Below are 23,228 nucleotides of genomic sequence, written 5' to 3'. Positions count from 1 at the left end.
CCTCTTGCTCACAGTTTCCTTTCGTAACTTCCAGGGATGGCCTCTTGTCATCACTCCTTCCCGCTGATCAACGAAGCGAAAGAACTCCCCAGTGTCAACCCTGTAACCACCTCTCAACAGTTTAAAAGTCTCAATCATATCACCTCTCCTTCTTCTATCCACCAAACTCTGCATTCTCTCAGCCGATCCTCATAACTATCCTTGTACAGTCCTGAAACCATCTTTGTCATCCGTCTTTGTATCCTTTCCACAGTTAATTTATCCCCTTCAAATCCTGGGGACCAAATCTCAGAACAATAGTCCAAGTGTGGTCTGATCAGAGACTTATACAACGGAATGATAACCCTCTTATCTCTGCAGGTCAGTGTCCTTCTCATAATAGCAGCAATCCTCTGTGTTACCTTCACCACCTTTGCAATATGTTCCCTAAATTTCAGGATTCTATCAATCATCAACCCCAGATCTCTTGTCTCCCCTACTTCCTCCAGTATAACTCCTCCCATAGAGAATGCAGCATCCCATCGATGTTTCCCAAACCTCAAGACCTTACATTTTGCTGCATTAAACTGACACCCCCATTCATTTGCCCATCTATCTAGCTTATTTAAATCCTCTTGCAGGGCTACCACATCTGCACTATTACTAATAATCCTTCCCAGCTTCGCATCATCTGCAAACAACTGAATATCCCCCTGCAATCCACTGGCTATGTCATTGATATAAAGGTTAAACAATATAGGTCCTAGTACTGAGCCCTGTGGGACCCCACTTGTAACCCTCTGCCTCCTGGCCTTCTCTTTCATAATTTCTCTTAGTTTTTTCTCAAGTATTCTTGAATAAATCTTACATGGAATACCCAGTAAGGAAATTTCTCTACAATTCTCACATTCAGTTCTATTTCCTTTTTTTACAGATGGGTACTATGAAAATTCTGATCCAATATTCTCTCCGAGCACTTGCTTATTTACTGTTTTTCATGCTTTTTGACTGTCTCTTTAGCTTCCAGAGTCCACTATAGAGTTATAGTTTTTCTATCATTGTAGACAACTTCACCACACCTCCATGGCATCAATAAAATAATAAATCAAAAAATCAAACCCAGCAATTAAACCACAAAAAAAAAAAAAAAAAAACACAGCTATTTTGTCAATTGAATGGCCCCATTTTATCTGAATAGGTAATAATTAAATGTGATTATATTAAAGAATGATTATTCATTTGAATATCTGTGTGTGATAGGTATGGTGTTAATGGATAGAGCAGATCTCCCAAGATCTGCTCTATCCATTAACAGCTAATCAGCAGCTCCTAATTACTAACAATAATTAGTAGGTGCTAATGATGAACCAATAACTGAGATCAGAGATACTTCTCAAGTAGCCAAAAACATTAATAAAATCAATATTGAAAAATGAATAAAATAAACTATAAATTTAAAGCAGGAGTAAGTAAAGAATAAAAATCTGTTATATACATGGCAAGCCAGCAAACAAGGTATTGAAAAAGATTAAAAAAAATGCATTAATACTTAAAATAATCGGATAAAATCATAGCCCCTAAAGTTTGATATTAAACTAAAAAATTTTTTTCCAAAAAAGTATAAAACTAAATTTATACACACAATCTATTTATAAATATAAACATGTTTTTTTGTTCTTTATTTTCCATCATCATTATCATCATCAAATTCCTGACATGTACGCTCAAGGCATGTACAGGATATGATAGTACCACATGATAAACTTACATCACCACTAACTTCCTATCTACAATTTTCCTCCAAATCAATCTGTTCAATGTCAAGATTAAAAATTATCAGATCTTATATTTCTGTCTTCTAAGACACTTTTTATTGTATCAATTCATCTATATCTTGGTATTCCTCTGGGTCATTTTCTTGCCAACCTGGCAGAGAATACTTGTTTTGTTAATCTTCCTCTCCCATTCTGCTTAAGTGATCAAACCACCTGAGATTAGCTCTACTAACACATTCCTGGATGGTAATAATGTCAAGTTCTTTCCTAATATCCTTATTTTTAATATGATATTGCCATTGATGCTTCTTAGGGGCATCTGTTCATGCCCCTGATCTTTCTCAGGACTCTCATATCTGCGGTCTCTAGTCTTTGGTCAAGTGTTTTACTTCTGACCCAGCTCTCAGATCCTTAAGTTAAAATTGGTTTGAACACTGTCTTGTATACAGCTAATTTAGTGTTTTGACTAATTTCTCTCTTATTCCATATTAATTTATTCAGTTGACTTCAGGAACCAAACCTTGGAGATTCAGTGGCAAGTCCTGAAGAAAACACTGATTGATTCAGTCAGAAAGGCATTTGGTGAGGTTGTCTGCAAGGATAGAATAATCAAAACTTTATGGTGGACACAGGAAATTAAAGAGGCAGTGAAGGAAAAGAAGAAAGCATATCAAAAGCTCCTGACAAATGAGTCAGCTTATGCTCTTAGAGAATACAGAGACAAATGTAAGAAAGCTGAACACTGTATAAAACTGGCTAAACAAAAGTCATGGGAGGACTTTGGCAAGAACATAGAAAATAAATATCAAGGTGGCAAGATATTCTGGAGGTTGTTGAAGAAGCTCAGAAATGGAGGAAAGAGTGCTGTAAAAGGAATTAGAGGTGACATGAAAACAGGAGAAAAAGATATCCTTGAAGTATGGAGTAATTACTTCGAAAAATTGCTAAATGAAACAAGCAGTGATGACAGCACAGTAGTAAAAAACACTGACCAGGCATGCAGTCAGGAATACATATCCATACTTGAAGTAGAAAAAGCCATCAAAAGCATGAAATGTGGAAAGGCAGCAGGAGTAGATGATATTCGACCAGAATTGCTCAAGTATGGAGGTATAAAAGTGTTACAGTGGCTGCACTGCATAGTTCAGAAGGCTTGGACAGAGGGACAAATTCCAGATGATTGGAATAGAGCTCTCATAGTATCCATATATAAAAAGAGAAATAAAACTGAATGTGAGAATTACAGAGGTATTTCATTACTGAGTATTCCTGGTAAGATATATGCAAGTATACTTGAAAAACGGTTGAGAAGGATTGTGGAAGAGAAGCTTGATGAAGAACAAACTGGATTCAGGTCAAATAGAGGCTGTCAGGATCAGATCTTCACTTTACGACAGATAATTAAGAAACCATGGGAATATAACAAAGATCTGTATTTGAGTTTTGTAGATCTGGAAAAGCATATGATAAGGTGCCAAGAGAGAAACTACTCAAAACGCTACAGTTATATGGTGTTAATGGGGCATTAGTCTTTATTTGAGTTGTAAGTCGGCAGTTAGAATTGTAGGAAATACAGGAAGGTGGTTTAATGTTAAATCTGGTGTCAGACAAGGATGTAAATTATCCTTGTTAGGATTGAAGTTAGAATTGAAGGAAGTACAGGAAGGTGGTTTAATGTTAAATCTGGTGTCAGACAAGGATGTAAATTATCCCCTCTGTTATTCATTATCTATATGAATCACATTATGAAAGAAAGCGGTATTAAACCTGATATCAAAATTGAAGGTATTAATCTCAGCTCTTTGCTTTATGCATATGATGTTATACTTCTAAATAAATCCGCTGCAAGTCTGCAAGATTCACTGACTAAATTGAATAACTGTTGTAATAGATATGGTATGAAGGTCACATTTAAAGACAAAGACAATGAAAATAGTCAGAAACGTTGAAAATATCAATTGCATTGTGAATGGAGAACCTATAGATCAAGTAAAACATTTCAGCTACTTAGGCACGATTTTTAGAGAAGATGGTAAATTAAATATTGAAATAGACAACAGAATCAACAAAGCTGGTATGGTAGGAAGTCAACGGAATAAATTTATATGGAATAAGAGAGAAATTATTCAAAACACTAAATTAGCTGTATACAAGACAGTGTTCAAACCAATTTTAACTTATGGATCTGAGACCTGGGTCAGAAGTAAAACACTTGACCAAAGACTAGAGACCGCAGATATGAGAGTCCTGAGAAAGATTAGTGGCATGAACAGATGGCATCAATGACAATATCTTATTAAAAATGAGGATATTAGGAAAGAACTTTATATTATCAGCATCCAGGAATGCATTAGCAGAGCTAATCTCAAATGGTATGGTCACGTAGCAGAATGGGAGAGAAAAGATTAGCAAAACAAGTGTTTTCTGCCAGGTTGGTAGGAAAACGACCTAGAGGAAGACCAAGATATAGGTGGATTGATACGGTATAAAGTGCCTTAGATGATAGAAATATAAGATCTAATAATGTTGGAGTCTTGACAAGTAACAGACTGATTTGGAAGAAAATTGTAGATAGGAAGTTAGTAATGGTGTAAATTTTTCATGTAGTACTATCATATCCTGTACACCCCTTGAGGGTACATAGCAGGAATTTCATGTTGATGACTTCCTACCATACTATCCAGCTTTGTTGATTCTGTTGTCCATTTCCATATTTAATTTACTATCTTCACTAAAAATCGTGCCTAAGTACCTGAAATGCTTTACTTCTTCTATAGGTTCTCCATGCACAATGCAGTTGAAATTTTCAGTGCTTCTGCATGATTTTTAGTGAAGATAGTAAATTAAATATGGAAATGGACAACAAAATCAACAAAGCTGGATTCCCTGACCTTCATACCATATTTATTACAAAAGTTACTCAATTTAGTCAGGGAATCTAGCAGAGTCGTAGTGGATTTATTTTGAAGTAAGGAGGCAGAGGGTTACAAGTGGGGTCCCACAGGGATCAGTACTACGACCTATATTGTTTAACCTTTATATTAATGACATTGCCAGTAGATTGCAAGGGGATATTCAGTTGTTTGCAGATGATGCGAAGCTGGGAAGGATTATTAGTAATAGTGCAGATGTGGTAGCCCTGCAAGAGGATTTGAATAAGCTAGATAGATGGGCAAATGATTGGGGGTGTCAGTTTAATGCAGCAAAATGTAAGGTCTTGAGGTTTGGGAAACATCGATGGGATGCTGCATTCTCTATGGGAGGAGTTATACTGGAGGAAGTAGGGGAGACAAGAGATCTGGGGTTGATGATTGATAGAAACCTGAAATTTAGGGGACATATTGCAAAGGTGGTGAAGGTGACAGAAGATTACTGCAATTATGAGAAGGACACTGACCTGCAGAGATAAAAGGTTATCATTCTGTTGTATAAGTCTCTGATCAGACCATACTTAGACTATTGTTCTCAGATTTGGTCCCCAGAATTTGAAGGGGATAAATTAACTGTGGAAAGGATACAAAGACGGATGACAAAGATGGTTTCAGGACTGTACAAGGATAGTTATGAGGATCAGCTGAAGGAATGTGGACTGCAGAGTTTGGTGGATAGAAGAAGGAGAGGTGATATGATTGAAACTTTTAACCTGTTGAGAGGTGGTTACAGGGTTGACACTGGGAAGTTATTTCGCTTGCTTGAACAGCAGGAAGGAGTGATGAAAAGAGGCCATCCCTGGAAGTTACGAAAGGGAACTGTGAGCAAGAGGGTGAAGAGTGGTTTCTTTGCACGGAGGGTGGTTGAACTGTGGAATGCATTGCCTGATGGAGTAGTGAGAGCGACAACGGTTAATGAGTTTAAGGAGTGGTATGATAGACTTTGTGTTTCTTAAGGGGGACCTCCCCTCGATGAATCTTGACAGACTTTATGTTCTTAGGAAGGACCTCCCACGATGAGTCTTTTGACTCCATGGAGGCCTGAATAATAATAATAATAATAATAATAACATCATCTGCATAAAGTAAAGATCTGAGATTAACATTTCCAATTTTCATATAAGGTTTAATATCACTTTCCTTCATAACCTGATCCATATATTATTATTATTATTATTATTATTCAGGCCTCCAAGGAGTCAAAAGACTCATCGAGGGAGGTCCTTCCTAAGACATAAAGTCTGTCAAGACTCACTGAGGGGAGGTCCCCCCCTGAGAAACACAAAGTCTATCATACCACTCTTTAAACTCACTGACCGTTCTCGCTCCCGCCACTCCATCAGGCAATGCATTCCACGGCTCAACCACCCTCCACACAAAGGAACCACTCCTTACCCTCTTGCTCACAGTTTCCTTTCGTAACTTCCAGGGATGGCCTCTTGTCATCACTCCTTCCCGCTGATCAACCAAGCGAAAGAACTCCCCAGTGTCAACCCTGTAACCACCTCTCAACAGTTTAAAAGTCTCAATCATATCACCTCTCCTTCTTCTATCCACCAAACTCTGCAGTCCACATTCTCTCAGCCGATCCTCATAACTATCCTTGTACAGTCCTGAAACCATCTTTGTCATCTGTCTTTGTATCCTTTCCACAGTTAATTTATCCCTTTCAAATCCTGGGGACCAAATCTGAGAACAATAGTCCAAGTGTGGTCTGATCAGAGACTTATACAATGGAATGATAACCCTCTTATCTCTGCAGGTCAGTGTCCTTCTCATAATAGCAGCAATCCTCTGTGTTACCTTCACCACCTTTGCAATATGTCCCCTAAACTTCAGGTATCTATCAATCATCAACCCCAGATCTCTTGTCTCCCCTACTTCCTCCAGTATAACTCCTCCCATAGAGTATGCAGCATCCCATCGATGTTTCCAAAACCTCAAGACCTTACATTTTGCTGCATTAAACTGAGATCCCCATTCATTTGCCCATCTATCTAGCTTATTTAAATCCTCTTGCAGGGCTACCACATCTGCACTATTACTAATAATCCTTCCCAGCTTCGCATCATCTGCAAACAACTGAATATCCCCCTGCAATCCACTGGCTATGTCATTGATATAAAGGTTAAACAATATAGGTCCTAGTACTGAGCCCTGTGGGACCCCACTTGTAACCCTCTGCCTCCTGGAAACTGCTCCACCATACACAACTCTCTGATACCTATCAGACAGCCAATCCTGAATCCAGTTAACCAATCTGACATCCAGACCCATGTGCTGCAACTTAAATATCAGCTTATCATGTGGCACCCTGTCAAATGCCTTCGCCAAGTCTAAGAAAATTGCAGTATATGCCTTTCCCTCATCTAATGTTCTTGTAACTTTATTATAAAAGGCTAGCATATTGCTAAAAAAGTGCGTCCTTTCACAAATCCATGTTGATTCTCACAGATAACATTAACCTCATCTGCCCAATGCTGTACACGGTCCCTCACAACTTTCTCCAAGATCTTAACAACTACTGATGACACACAGACTGGCCTATAATTAGACACTTCCAGTCTGTTACCACCCTTATGCAATGGCACTATCTTACCTTCCTTCCATTCCCTGGGCACCTTTGCCAAAGCCAGACTTTCAGTGAAAAGCCACGTTAAAGGTACTGTCAATTCCCTAGCACATTCTCTCAAAACTCGTGGCGAAATACCATCCAGTCCCACAGCTTTACTGACATCCAGAGTACTCAGTATCTGAAACACACTCTCCTCCTGTACCTCCAGACCTCGTACCAGTCCTATCCCTCTAGCATTAAAACTGACTCCTCTAGGATGAAATACTCCAATAAAGTGTTCATTGAACAATTCCACTATGTCCTCTGCATCAGTCACTCTATTCCCATTTTTATCCCACAGTCATTTCTCCTCCTACTGGCCACATAGCTAAAAAATTCCCTAGGATTTTCTTTGGATCTCCTCTCATATTCAAGTTTCGCTTTCCTTACCACACTAGTCACTCTTCTGGCCTGTGTCTTATATTCCTCATGCATCTCTTCACCTATCTCCTTATATCTCTTCCATAGCCTCTTTTTCGCATGCAATTCCTGTTTAATATTGTTTGTCATCCACTTTACTCCAAATTGCGTCCTCTTCTTCACTCGTGGTATACAACTTACCATTGCTGATAACAAATATTCTTTCACAATTTCCCACGCACTGGTGATATCCCGGCCTTCCAATTCTTCCCTCCATGAAACTTCCCGAAGTTGACGTCTAAGACTATTATAATCACCTGCCTTATAATTCCACATAAGTTCCCGTCTCTTTGATACTCCTGCATGTCTATTCATTTTCCAAGTCAACACCATATGGTCACTCTCTCCAACTGGTGGGAGAGACGTCAACTCAGTTATTATCAACTCTTCTGATGCTATAACCAAATCCAAAATTTTTGAACCTCTTGTTCCCTCTGTTACATGTTGCCTGAATAACAGAGGTGATAATGTACATCCTTGTCTGACACCAGATTTAATATCAAACCATCTTTCTGTACTTCCTTCAATTCTAACTGCTGATTTACAACTCAAATAAAGTATAGCTTGATACAATACCCCATTGACACCATGTAACTGTAGCACTTTGAATAACTTTTCTTTTAGTTCCCTGTCATATGCCTTTTCCAGATCTACAAATGTTTCTCATGTCAAACTTAAATACAGATCTTTGTTATATTCAATGATTTCTTAACTATTTGTCGTAAAGTGAAAATCTGATACTGACAACCTCTATTTGGCCTGAATCCAGCTTGTTCTTCACCAAGCTTCCCTTACACAATCCTTCTCAAGTATACTTGCATAAATCTTACCAGGAACATTCAGTATGGAAATACCTCTGTAATTCTCACATTCAGTTTTATTTCCCTTTTTATATATGGGTACTATGCGAGCTCTACTCCAATCATCTGGAATTCTTCCCTCTGTCCAGGCCTTCTGAACTATGCAGTGCAGCCACTATAAGACTTATACCTCCATACTTGAGCATTTTTGGTCGAATATCATCTACTCCCACTGCCTTTCCACATTTCAGGCTTTTGATGGCTGTTTTCCAATTCAAATATGGATGTGTATTCCTGATTGCATGTCTGTTGAGTGTTTTTTATCACTGTGTTGTCATCACTGCTTGTTTCATTTAGCAATTTTTCAAAGTAATTACTCTATACATCAAGAATATCTTTTTTCTCCAGTTTTCATGTCACCTTTATCATCTCTAATTTCTTTAACAACAATCTTGTCACCTTCTTGATATTTATTTTCTATGTTCTTACAAAAGTCTTCCCATGACTTTTGTTTAGCTAGTTTTACACCGTTTTTAGCTTTCTCACATTTGTCTCTGCATTCTATAAGAGCACAAGTTGACTTATTTGCCAGGAACTTTCAATACGCTTTTTTCTTTTCCTTCACTTCCTCTCTAACTTCGTGTGTCCACCATGGAGTTCTGATTTTTTTATCCTTGCAGACAACCTTACAAAAAGCCTCTCTGGCTGAATCAATCAGTGTTTTCTTCAGGGCTTGCCACTGAATCTCCAAGGTTTGGTTCCTGTTTTCAAACTCTTTCATTTTTTTCTTCAATAATGCTTGTGTATTTTAGTCTACAGTTCACATCTGAGAGCTGCTCAACTTTTATTCACTTTAAAACTTTCTTACATGTTCTTCCTTTCAATATGAAATTCAATTTTATCCTGATCACTTCCAATTTCAAATCCTCTGTATACTATAGTGTCTTGCACCAAGTGATTAAACATCACTATCAACAATAGCATAGTCAATGAGACTTTTCTTATTCCTAGCCTCTTCTCTCCATGTGAATTTGTGCACATTTTTATGTTGGAACATGGTATTAGTAATAACCAGTCCATGTCCTGAGCAGAAATCCAACAGATATTTGCCATTATTATTATTATTATTATTATTATTATTAAACAAGACCTCATGGAGTCAAAGACTCATCTAGGAGGTCCTTTTATCTCACACACATCTCATCATACCGGGTCTTAAACACATTCAAACTCCTTGCAGACACCACACTCTCAGGCAAGGCATTCCAATCATTCACAACTCTGCACGAAAAAAACCTGCCTCTCACTCCCCTACTCACACCCTCTTTATACAGTTTCCAGGGATGACCTCTGGTTCTCCCCTGATCTCCCACTATTCGCTGTAGAACTTCTCCACCATTGATCCTATAGCAACCCCTTACCAACTTGTAGGTCTCTATCATATCTCCCCTCTTCCTTCTCTCCACTAGTCTCTGCAAATTACATCTTTTCAATCTTTCCTCATACTCGACATTCCAGAGGTCAGAAACTACCTTAGTCAGTCGCCTTTGGACCCTTTCCAACATCTCCTCATCCTTCTGAAAACCAGGTGACCAAATCTGGGCACAATAGTCCATGTGTGGCCTAATCAAAGCCTTATACAATGGAACAAGAATCTCCCTACTTCTACACGTCAGTGTCCTCCTCATCATTCCCAGAAGTCTTTGTGTTGTCTTCACAATTTTGGCGATGTGACCCCTAAATTTTAGATCCTTATCCACTATCACTCCCAGATCTCTTATTTCCTCTACTTCCAACAATATATTCTTACCAAGCATAAATTCTGCATCCCATCTTTGTTTTCCAGATTTTAAAACCTTACATTTTGCAACATTGAACTCACACCCCCATTTGCTTGCCCAATCACTCAATTTATTCAAGTCTTCTTGCAAGGCCACAACATCTTCACTACTCTTTATGGTTCTTCCCAACTTTGCATCATCTGCAAACAACTGAATATCTCCATCCAAATCTTCGCCAATATCATTAATATACAAGTTAAATAGTAATGGCCCTAAAACAGATCCCTGAGGCACTCCACTAGTGACTTTCCTTTTCCTGGATATTGCACCCCCATACACAACTTGTTGATACCTATCAGATAGCCAGTCTCCAATCCAATGCACTAATCTAATATCCAACCCCATCTGCTCTAGTTTGACTGTCAACTTATCATGAGGCACTCTATCAAAAGCTTTTGCGAAATCCAAGTATATTACTGTGTATCCTTCTCCTCTGTCCAAGGAAGCAGTCACTTTATTGTAATAAGTAAGTAGATTACTAAAACACGACCTCCCTTTAGCAAATCCATGCTGTCCATCAAAGATTATACCATTGTTGTCAACCCAACTCTGGATTCTAGCTCTCACAAGCTTCTCCAACAACTTAACCACAACACCCGACACACAGATAGGCCTATAGTTTGATGCTTGAGTTCGATCACCTCCTTTATGAAGTGGCACAATCTTGCCCTCCTTCCACTCTTTAGGGACTTGACCAAGTGCAAGACTCATATTAAAAAAATATGTCAAGGCAGGTGTCAACTCTCTGGCACATTCCTTCAGAATACGCGGTGATATATTATCAAGTCCCACAGCCTTATTTACATCTAGTTTACTCAACTCCCCAAACACCTCTTGCTCACTTACAGTCAGTCTCTCCTCCCCATCATCAACTGCTCTTAATCTCTCCATGAAGTCACATTCACAAGATTGAAAGATCTTTATGAACTGCTCATTAAGTATCTCCACCACACATTCTGCAACAGCTGTCTTTATACCATTTCCTCCAATCAATGTCATCCTTCCATAATCATTCTTTCTTTTGCTGGCTACATATCGAAAGAACTCCCTAGGATTCTTTTTAGCTTCATTAGCTAACTGCTGTTCATACCTCTCTTTAGCTACTCTCACCAACCAAGTCACTCTCCTTGCCTGGTCTTTGTAGAACTCATGAAATTGGTTACTTCCACTTCTCTTATGCTGCCTCCATAATGCCCTTTTTCTCTGTATTGCATGCTTAATCTCTTTATTCATCCATCTCACACCTAACTTATTTAACCTTCTCACCCGTGGTATACATTTAGACATTGCATCCACTAAATATTTTTTGAAAATCCCCCAAGCTGCATTGATCTCTTTTCCAGCTAACTCCTCATTCCATGCTACACCTGCAAGCTGTCTCCTGAGCTCTTCATAATCACCCCCCTTGTAGTTCCACATATACCCTTTTTTCACAAGGGTCCTTGCACTGCTGGCAACCACCCAAGTAATCACCTCATGGTCACTTTCACCAATTGGTGGATGATTTGATACCTCATTGATAATTACATCCTCCGATGAGATGACCAAATCCAAGACCCTTAATCCTCTTGTGCCCTCTGTTACATACTGTCTGAGGTAGTTATCCCTCAAAAACTCAAGAAACTCATTTTCTTTACTTCCAGTTGCTATCTCTTCATTCCAGTCTATATTGCCATAATTAAAATCACCCATAATGATCACCCTTTTCTTATTTGCTTGGCTTATTTGACTATACATTTCACTATCACCACCATCCACATTACCAGGTCTATAACAACATCCCACCAAGTATTTGATTCTATTCACCTCTATCTCACACCATACTGCCTCAAAACCACTGGCCCCATTTCCCCCTTGCATCTCTACCTTGTATGGACATAACTCTTTCTCTATCATCAATAGCACTCCCCCTCCCTTTTTACCCCTTCTATCCTCACGAAACACATCATACCTTTCCATCTCTATTCCTGTCAGGATGTCATCCTCATCTAACCATGTCTCACTTATTCCGACAATCTCTGGGTGCACAGACGCAATTAGTGCAACCATTTCATCCGCCTTGTTTCTTATACTTCTAGCATTGGTATACAAACACAACAACTCATTTCTGGATCTACAGCTGGTTCCACTGATACCACTCACTCGATGTGATCTCTCCATGCTGGACTGGGGCCATTTCCCTTTCTGCTTCTTCATTTTAGAACCCTTTGCAATTCCATCTGTTTCCTTTTGATCCCTGATCATCCCATTACTTTCCTGCCTACACATTCTCTCACCTCCTCTTGGAGCATCCACCTTTCTCACGCTGTGTATCCCTGTCCACCCTGAGCCTCCCCGTTTCCCTGCTCCTCTTGCACACCCATTCTCTCATTATCTATACTCATACCACTCACTTCCACATTCATTTCCACTCCTTCAATCTCTCCTGTCTTATTAGCTTTGCTCTTTTCTCCAAATTTTCCCAAAATATTTTTGTATGTCTGACAATCATTTCTTACTCTGCTATTTAGATCCCCAACAAGGACCAACTTTTCCTTTTTCATATTGTCATTTGCTTTCTCTAAAGCCTCAAAAAATTCCTCCACATCTACCTTAGAAGAACCTTCTGTGGGACCATAGGCACAAATAAGTCTCATTGTCCAGTTTCCCCATTTGATATTTGCTGACATCACTGTACTTGATATTGCTTGCCATTCAAGAAGATTAGTCCCTTTTATTGTTGAATACTATTAGCTGCTACTCTCTTTCTTTGATTGTCAGTGCCTGAATATAACATTTTGTATTTATTGCTCAAAAAAGATCTCACCAGTTTTTGTCTTTTTTGTTTTAGTCACCCCTATTATATTGATCTGGTACTTATCCAGTTCCTCAGCCAGCTCCATTTCTTTGCCATTCAGGCATCTTATGTTGATAGTACCTATCTTGAACTCTAGCGATGTTGAATTGGGTGCGTTTCAGGATTTGTTCCAGTAGCTGATTTTTTGCTGTTCACCTTGGTTCCCTGGCAAAAACAACGGGAGCCTTGTTTTATCGGGCAACGCCCCAGCTGGTATGAAATTCTGTCATTTTGTATCATAATTTTATATTGTGGTTTAAGCCAATAAGAATACAATTTAAGGTTGGTCGATTGGTAGAGCCTCTGCTACTAATGGCTCAGTTAAGTAAGTTTGAGCATGGTTAGTAGTTGGAATGGGACCAATCATTCAATGCTGTTGCTCACTCTCCCTTGATGGGTCTTTGGACACCCTGGAGGTGTCAAATAATAACAGTAATAATAAAAATCCCAAATTTCCAGTACATCCTCATACGTTCAGTATCCAGTTAGATACCTAACAGGTGCGGAAGCCCTGGTCAGTTCTCCACATTCCTTTAAAGGCTGTGTGCAGGTTTACTTTCAGTTATGTAGCTTTGACCCTTAAGCATCCCTCTTTATTTTCCTCCTCTTTTAAATTCAGTTTGCTTAATTCATTTTTCATTATTGGTTTCATTCATATTTTTTGAATATCTGATAAGTATCTGTATATTCAATTATCAGTTTTAATCATGAACACTTAATTACATACCATCTCAGCTCAGGTAAGGTTGACATAATACCAAGTACTTGTCATACTTACCTTCAAAAAAAGCACACAGGGATGTCATATTAATAATCCTTTTTTAGCATAATCCCATTTAATTATTATCTCTTTAACCCACTTATCTGTCCCAGTGCCATAATAGCTTTGCTTTTTTTTTTTTTTAGTTTAATATTGAATTCTATGAGCATCATGATTTTATCAGATTATTTTAAGTATTAAACCAGCAATGTTTCCATTATGAATGAGCCTATTCAGTGATTATGCTGTAAAATATAGTTCATCCTGGTTTAATATGCATGATATAATATCTCATATTCAGAAAAGCACTTAAAATGTTCACTTTAAACTGTATTTGCCACAGATAATAAAGCTACCTTTATTATGTTTAACAAATGTTACACTCAATAAAGGCATGATGTATTACACATGTATCATGAATTTGTTAATAAAAATTCAATCACTTGCATTATCTCCTGGGTAATATTAATCTGTAGTTTAGAATTTATGTAAATGTATATAAAAACTAGATCTAAATTTTACAACTTACACTCATTACAAACTTACATTCACTAACTGACCTACTAACTATTGCTACTTGAGCTCCTAAAGATGATAACATCAGAGCCATTCCCTTGCCGAGGCCTGTTCCACCACCAGTTATAAAAGCAGTCCTACCAAGAAAAGTATCTGGAGATAACATAGATTTCAGACATGGTTGAAAACAGCTGTTCTCGTTTTTCTTCTGACAGTGGAATGGTAAAATCGAAAATGTTTTTATACCTGAAAAGGACTACAAAGTAGAAAATTCAAAATGCAAAATTGCTATATATATATCTGTAAAAAATTTATATCATTTATATCATACACACATATATATGTACATTATCTACCAATAATTGTCCAGACACTTTAGCAATTTACAATCGATACTAGTAGGCAAACCCTAATATCGGGTATGTCCACCTTTAGCTTTGATCACCTCCTGCACCCTTTGAGTGGGGCAGACATCAGGTGGAATTCGTCTCCATTCCTCCATCAATGCAGCACTGAGTTCAGCGACAGATCGAGGATGTGCTGCTCTAGACCTCAATCACCACTCCAATGTCATCCCGCAGATGTTTGATGGGGTTGAAGTCAGGACAGTCATTTAACACCCATTTCTTCATACCATTCCATAACAGAGGTCAATTCCATAAAAGTTCCACAGTGTAGGCAGCACCTGCTTATCCAGAATATCAAGGTACTGAGCTGCCTTCATGGAACCATGGACAATGACCAGTGGCCCCACTAAAAACCAGCTGAATGCATCCTACACTATTACTCCTCCAACACCAAACTTTACTGTGGGTACACACACACATCATGGTAGCAAGAATTCACCGGGCTGCCTCCACACCCACACTCTGCCATCAGACTGGAAACAGGTGAACCTTGATTCATTGCTCCAAAGCCGTTTTCCACTGGTCAATTGTCCAGTTAACATGCTCTTTACACCAGGCCAGATGAGCCGCCTTGTTCATTGTCATGATGTTTGACTTGTGTGCCGCTGCTCTTCCATAGAAACCCAATAAATGGAGTTCTTTTTGTACAGTATTAGTGCTCACCATGGTGTTAATGGTGCTCTGGAACTCATCTCGGATGGTCTGGATCAATTGTAGCCAGTTTTTTGCATACCACCCATTTTAACACTCTCCTGTCCCTGTCAGTCGTTTACCTGCAATAGTGATGCCAGAACGTCTCCATTTGTTAACCACATTACCAACTCTTGATTTTGGATCTCCAGTTGAGTGCCACTGGCATGTATGGACATGCCACCAATGTGACAGCCCACAATGATACCTCTCTCGAAGTCACTGAGTTCACATAGTATTGCCACACCTGCTACAATGAAATACTGCTTCCTATTATCTGTACACCAATTTTTATGTTATTAACAAACCTGGAATGTTCCATAACTTCAAATAACAGGAGTATCCGGACAATTATTGGTTAATAGTGTATATGTGAACATGACAGTATTGCCCATAATTATTGAGTATTATGAATGAAGAAAGGGCTAATCATTGAACTCACTGTGTTATTACAATGAGGCACTGTCAACACAAGAAAAATTTCATCTCCCTACTATTCTGTCGAAACAGTGCTTCACTGAATTTTTTGTAAATAAGGCCATTAATAGTTATAGAACTTCTCCATCACCAGTCTCGAAAGCAGTTATCAACCATATCCCCATCCCATATATCAAGATTGTCACTAAATTACTTAACTCCATTGCTTTCAGTGTGTCTTTACAACCAATTAATAGGCTTTCCTCCTTTCGAAACTCTGTAGTGGACAGACTTCCCTTCTTGTCCGTAAATTCTCAGTACTGTGATTTATCATACTTGGATATAATACTAGATCTACAGATATCTGTCTGATATCTGTAGATGATGAATATGTGATTACATTTCATGAGCTGGTAAAATCTGAACATGAATTCTCCACCAAACATAGGAGTCTTTGGAAAAAGACTAAAGTTCTACACAAAGGCTGCTTTAAAAATAATCATTATTTAAAATTATGAATCTTTTTACAATTGTTTCTGTATGTTAGTATATTATTAGTTTTGGTTATGTAGCACATGATCAGTACTTGCAATGTGCCCATTATTGATATGTTAAAATGAAATGTCAAGTAGTAAAGATTGATGTAATTACAACATTCTGATAGTTGTAATGATTTCAATCTTCGTTATTGTAATTCACAGTGTTGTGTTGTGATGTCTGTTGTTCTTTGTACAGACATTCTCATTTCACTAACAATGAATATACTACCTAAATTCTCGCATGCTATTTACATGAAGTGTGCATGCTCATCAAGGAGATGATGGGTAATTGCCAGGCTAACAAAGAGAGAATTCAGTACTTGGGGAATGGAGAAAAACAAGAGAGAGAGAGATAATGGATATTTAAGAACAGCGACCAGAGAATTTTGTGTTTAGGAAGTTTTTAAGTAAACATGACAGTCAGGAAAATACTAATAGAAGATTCCAGAATTAAATGTAGCAAAGTAAATCCTTTAATTGGAAGAGATGAGACTATCAATAAGTGAATAGCAAATATTATTATTATTATTATTTTTTTTTTATTATTATTATTATTCAGGCCTCCAAGGAGTCAAAAGACTCATCGAGGGAGGTCCTTTCTAAGACATAAAGTCTGTCAAGACTCATCGAGGGGAAGTCCCCCCCTGAGAAACACAAAGTTTATCATACCACTCCTTAAACCCACTGACCGTTCTCGCTCCCACCACTCCATCAGGCAATGCATTCCACGGCTCAACCACCCTCCACACAAAGAAACCACTCCTTACCCTCTTGCTCACAGTTTCCTTTCGTAACTTCCAGGGATGGCCTCTTGTCATCACTCCTTCCCGCTGATCAACCAAGCGAAAGAACTCCCCAGTGTCAACCCTGTAACCACCTCTCAACAGTTTAAAAGTCTCAATCATATCACCTCTCCTTCTTCTATCCACCAAACTCTGCAGTCCACATTCTCTCAGCCGATCCTCATAACTATCCTTGTACAGTCCTGAAACCATCTTTGTCATCCGTCTTTGTATCCTTTCCACGGTTAATTTATCCCCTTCAAATCCTGGGGACCAAATCTGAGAACAATAGTCCAAGTGTGGTCTGATCAGAGACTTATACAACGGAATGATAACCCTCTTATCTCTGCAGGTCAGTGTCCTTCTCATAATAGCAGCAATCCTCTGTGTTACCTTCACCACCTTTGCAATATGTCCCCTAAACTTCAGGTTTCTATCAATCATCAACCCCAGATCTCTTGTCTCCCCTACTTCCTCCAGTATAATTCCTCCCATAGAGTATGCAGCATCCCATCGATGTTTCCCAAACCTCAAGACCTTACATTTTGCTGCATTAAACTGACACCCCCATTCATTTGCCCATCTATCTAGCTTATTTAAATCCTCTTGCAGGGCTACCACATCTGCACTATTACTAATAATCCTTCCAAGCTTCGCATCATCCGCAAACAACTGAATATCCCCCTGCAATCCACTGGCTATGTCATTGATATAAAGGTTAAACAATATAGGTCCTAGTACTGAGCCCTGTGGGACCCCACTTGTAACCCTCTGCCTCCTGGAAACTGCTCCACCATACACAACTCTCTGATACCTATCAGACAGCCAATCCTGAATCCAGTTGACCAATCTGACATCCAGACCCATGTGCTGCAACTTAAATATCAGCTTATCATGTGGCACCCTGTCAAATGCCTTCGCCAAGTCTAAGAAAATTGCAGTATATGCCTTTCCCTCATCTAATGCTCTTGTAACTTTATTATAAAAGGCTAGCATATTGCTAAAACAAGAGCGTCCTTTCACAAATCCATGTTGATTCTCACAGATAACATTACCCTCATCTGCCCAATGCTGTACACGGTCCCTCACTACTTTCTCCAAGATCTTAACAACTACTGATGACACACAGACCGGCCTATAAAATAAAAGAAAATATTTGAGTAGACGTTCTAATTCAATGTTCAAGGAAATTTTTTATTGAAGACTGCAGACCAGAAGTGTTTAGTTCATGGTGTCCATGTTTCTGTATTGCTGTGGGTGTTTCAGACAGGTTGTATATTGATTTCATTGATTTTAAAGGTCGGTTAGTTTTTGAGAGCTGCAGGCCAGAAGTGATTGGTAATGTGTTGTTGGTTCACAGTACCAGCTTTCTGATACTGCTGTGGGAAATTTTATTTCTGAAAGGGTGATATATTGATATCACTACATTTTAAAGGTGAGGGTTTGTTTTCGAAGTCTGCATGTTAGAGATCTTTGGTAACATATTTTTTTGGTTCCTGATAACAGTGCTTGTGGTATTTTTCTTAAAAAAAAATTATGTGTTAATAAAAGCAAACTTCGATTCCAGAGATGAAATTAAAGGATCCTATGAGCAGTAGAGAAATGATGACACTCAAGGAAAGTGTGGAATTTCGAATTTTATTTGGAAACACATTTTATCTTTCAGTAAATTAGTTTACTTTAGTATTAAGCAATCTTATATTAAAAAAAGATGCATTATTTAAAAAAGAAAACATAGAGAAAGCCTATAAAGAAATTAACAAACTGATGTTCAGATTTAATAAGAACAGCAAAAACAATGCCATCAAAGATGAAAATGGAAAATTACTAACAGAATCTGAGGATATATTAATGAATGGAAGAATTATTTTGAAAATCTCTATAATGACGATGAACTTGATGTTGATATCAGCATAGAAAATCAAAATGAAGATAATCTAGGACCCCTAATAATGCAAGAAGAATTTGATAAAGCACTGTCCAAAATGAGTAAGGGAAAAAGTTCAGGTGTAGACAATATTCCTATAGAACTGCTACAAAATCTAGGTGATGAGACAAAAACCTTACTCTATCAATTAATAGCCCAAATCTATGATAGAGGACAAAGGAGTTTATGAAATCAACCATAATACCAATACCAAAAAAGAATAATGCAAACAAATGCAGCCAATTCAGAACAATAGCTTTAATCCCACACGTTAGCAAAATTCTGCTAAAAATTATTCAAAATAGAATTTACTCAAAAATAGATTGCGTATTGAATGAAGACCAATTTGGATTCAGAAAGAATAAGGGAGCAAGAGAAGCACTGTTTAAGAACAATAATAGAGAGAAGATTAGACCTTAGTCAAAATACTTACATTTGCTTCCTTGATTTAGAGAAATCATTTGATAAAGTAAACCAGCAAATACTCCTAAATTGTCTAACTAATATCGGCATAGATTTGAGGGATAGAAAAATAATTTATCAAATTTACAAAAATCAAAATGGACAGATTAAAAATCAATGATAAGGAGAAAATAATAAATATAAGGAGTGGAATAAGACAAGGATGTATACTTTCACCACTTTTATTTAATTTATATATTGAAAAGGCCATTCAGGAAACTAAAGATAAAATAAATAGTGGCATAAAGATAAATGGTGAGCAAGTCATGCATAAGATTTGCTGATGACATAGCACTTGTAGCAGAAAACAGAAGAATGTTAAAAACAATGCTAGAATTACTAAATAATAACTTTGAAAAATATAAAATGAAAATCAACACAGATAAGACTAAAATAATTGTTACGGGCAAAATCCCTATCAATATAGAGCATATAGACATCAGCAGAAAACAAATAAAACAAGTGAAAAGCTTTAAATATTTAGGAAACCTAATAACAGAAGATGGCAGAACAAGAGAAGACATAAGATCAAGAATAAACAATGCATAAGCCCAATTCTCTAAGATGAAAAGCATTTTAACAGAAAACCTCAACCTACAATTGAAAAAAAAAATTAGTAAAGACATTGATATGGAGCATTGCACTGTATGGATGTGAAACCTGGATTCTAGGCAGAGAAGATGTAAGATTGGAGGCTTTTGAAATGTGGTGCTGGTGCCGCATGAACAAAATAAAATGGACAGAAAAAAAAATCAAACCAACAAGTCCTGAGAGAGATTGACGAAACAAGAACTCTAATTAAATCGTTAAAAATTAGATTTAATTAGAGAGTGGTTTGGACATATACTTCGACATGATGGACTTGTGAAAAGAATAACTGAAGGCAAAATAGAGGGGGAAAGAAGAAGAGGCAGACCAAGGAAAAGCTTTCTTGACCAAGTCAAAGACAGCACAGGTTTGAGGAGCTACCAGGAGGTAAGAAGAAAGCCAATGACAGAGCGGAATGGAGGAAATTGCTGCTGAGCTACCAGTCCCAAGACTGATGCAACTGATGATGATAAAAAAAAAAAAAAAAAAAAAAAAAAAAAAAAAAAAAAAAACTGGAAAGAGACTGAGATCTAAATAAACATGCTAATGCAACCCCCCCCCCCCATTTACAGTGGGTAAAACAGTTTTTTATGCCATGTTGTGAAATCTGGTTTATCACTATGATTAAATTCACTTGTCCTCATCTTATTTTCATTTTGATATGTTTGTAATTTTATTTTTCTATTCTAACAACCCATAACAAATTATGTGCAAATTACAGTTCGATATCCTTTTTGATATCTGCATACCCAAGATTGTTATGCTACATTCTGTAAAGTTTTGTGTTTTTCTTGCACTTGTCCTCAGTGTTACTACTGTTAATCTGTTTCTGTTCTGCATACCCTTGACATTTTCACTGTCTCAACACAAAACAAGTATCTTGAAGTGTTTGCTATTGTCTTTATTTTATAATTCAGTATAAAATAAGAGGTTAAGATATAAGATAATAGGATAAGTGTACGAGATAAGGATTTTGAGAGAATGTGCTAAAGAACTGACAGCTCTGTTGACCTGGCTTTTCATAAAAGTCTGGCTATGGGAAAGGTACCCAGGGAATGGAAGGAAGGTAAGATAGTGCCGCTGCATAAGCACAGTAGCAGACTGGAAGTGTCTAATTATAGGCCTGTTTGTGTGTCATCGGTAGTTGTTAAGGTCTTGGAGAAATTAGTGAGGGACTATATACAGCGTTGGGAAGATGAGGGTAATGTTATCTGTGAGAATCAACATGGATTTGATAAGGGGTGCTCTTGCTTTAGTAATATGATTGCCTTTTATAATAAAGTGACAAGAGCAGTTGATGAGGGAAAGGCATATACTGCCATATTTTTGGATTTTTCAAAGGCATCTGACACATGATAAGCTGATATTTAAGTTGCAGCACATGGATTTAAATGTCAGGTTAGTCAAATGGATTCAGGATTGGCTGACTGATAGGTATCAGAGAGTTGCATATGGTGGGGCAATATCAAGGAAGCAGAAGGTTACAAGTGGGGTACCTCAGGGCTCAGTACTGGGACCAGTATTGTTCAACCTTTATATCAATGATATTGTCAACGGATTGCAAGGGGACATTCAGTTGTTTGCGGATGATGTAAGGCTGGGAAGGGTTATCAGTAATAGTGCAGATGTGGCAGCCCTGCAAGAGAATTTGAATAAACTAGACAGATAAGCAAATGAATGGGGGTGTCGGTTCAATGCAATAAAATGTAAAGTCTTGAGGTTTGGGATCCATCAATGGGAGGATGTATACTTGATTGGGGGAGCTATACTGGAGGAGGTAGGGGAGACAAAGGATCTGGGGGTGATGATTGATAGAAACCTGAAATTCAGGGAGCCTATTGCAAAGGTGGTGAGGGTAACTCAGAGGACTGCTGCAATACTGAGAAGGACGCTGACCTGCAGAGATAAAAGAATTATCATTCCATTGTATAAGACCCTGATCAGACCACACTTAGACTATTGTTCTCAGATTTGGTCCCCAGGATTTGAAGGGGATAAATTGACTGTGGAAAGGGCATAGAGGCGAATAACAAAGATAGTTTCAGGATTGTACAATATGAGTTATGAGGATTGACTGAGGAAATGTGACTGCAGAGTTTGGTGGATAAAAGAAGGAGAGGTGATATGATTGAGACTTTTAAACTGTTGAGAGGCAGTTACAGGGTAGACATTGCAGAGTTCTTTCACTTGGTGGAACAGCAGGAAGGAGCGATGACAAGGGACCACCCCTGGAAGTTAAGAAAGGAGGCTGTGTGCAAGAGGGTGTGGAGTTGTTTCTTTGTGTGGAGAGTGGTTGAACCTTGGAATGCATTGCCTGAGAGAGAGAGAGAGAGAGAGTGGCTGGAGCGGGAATGGTCAATGGGTTCAAGGAGTGGTACGATAAACTTTGTGTTTCCTAAAAATTACCTACCATGATGAGTCTTTTGACTCCATGGAGGCCTGGATGACAAGGGACCACGCCTGGAAGTTAAAAAAGGAGGCTGTGTGCAAGAGGGTGTGGAGTTGTTTCTTTGCGTGGAGAGTGGTTGAACCTTGGAATGCATTGCCTGAGAGAGTGGTTGGAGCGGGAATGGTCAATGGGTTCAAGGAGTGGTATGATAAACTTTGTGTTTCCTAAAAATTACCTACCATGATGAGTCTTTTGACTCCATGGACGCCTGGATAATAATAATAATAATAATACACTGGTTTCCATAAATTAAGGAACAAAGACAAAAATCATGATAACTCGAAATCTGTATGATAAATTTATGTAACTTGGTGAAAAGTAGTATAAGATGTGATGTGAAAGAAACACCCACAAAAATTGTAAAGAAATAGTTTATTTCAGTAACAAATAGATGAATGAAACAATGGTCAAAAAGAGATTGTCAAAGTGCCTCAATAAGGAATGTGGTCACCCCTCATAGCAATACAGCACTCTCAACATTTTATACCATTTATAA

General features: G+C 38.0%; 1 protein-coding gene across 1 annotated transcript in view; it reads right to left on the bottom strand.

Annotated features, from left to right (window-relative positions):
- The window catches only part of LOC150092357 (2,4-dienoyl-CoA reductase [(3E)-enoyl-CoA-producing], mitochondrial-like), a 102,346-nt gene that overhangs the window by 69,873 nt on the left and 9,245 nt on the right, over nt 1-23,228 (bottom strand). Inside the window, exon 2 of the mRNA XM_090414880.1 lies at nt 14,516-14,727. Within this exon, the coding sequence (XP_090271006.1) occupies nt 14,516-14,727 (212 nt within the window). The remainder of the gene's footprint in view (nt 1-14,515; nt 14,728-23,228) is intronic.

This window comes from Typopeltis vanoorti, chromosome 26 (genome assembly GCF_054136105.1).
Source record: "Typopeltis vanoorti isolate ZY-2024b chromosome 26, IOZ_Tvanoo_1.0, whole genome shotgun sequence".
Classification (NCBI taxonomy): domain Eukaryota; kingdom Metazoa; phylum Arthropoda; class Arachnida; order Uropygi; family Thelyphonidae; genus Typopeltis; species Typopeltis vanoorti.
Note: the sequence above shows the minus strand (reverse complement) of the source record. Positions and strands in the feature narration are given on the sequence as shown.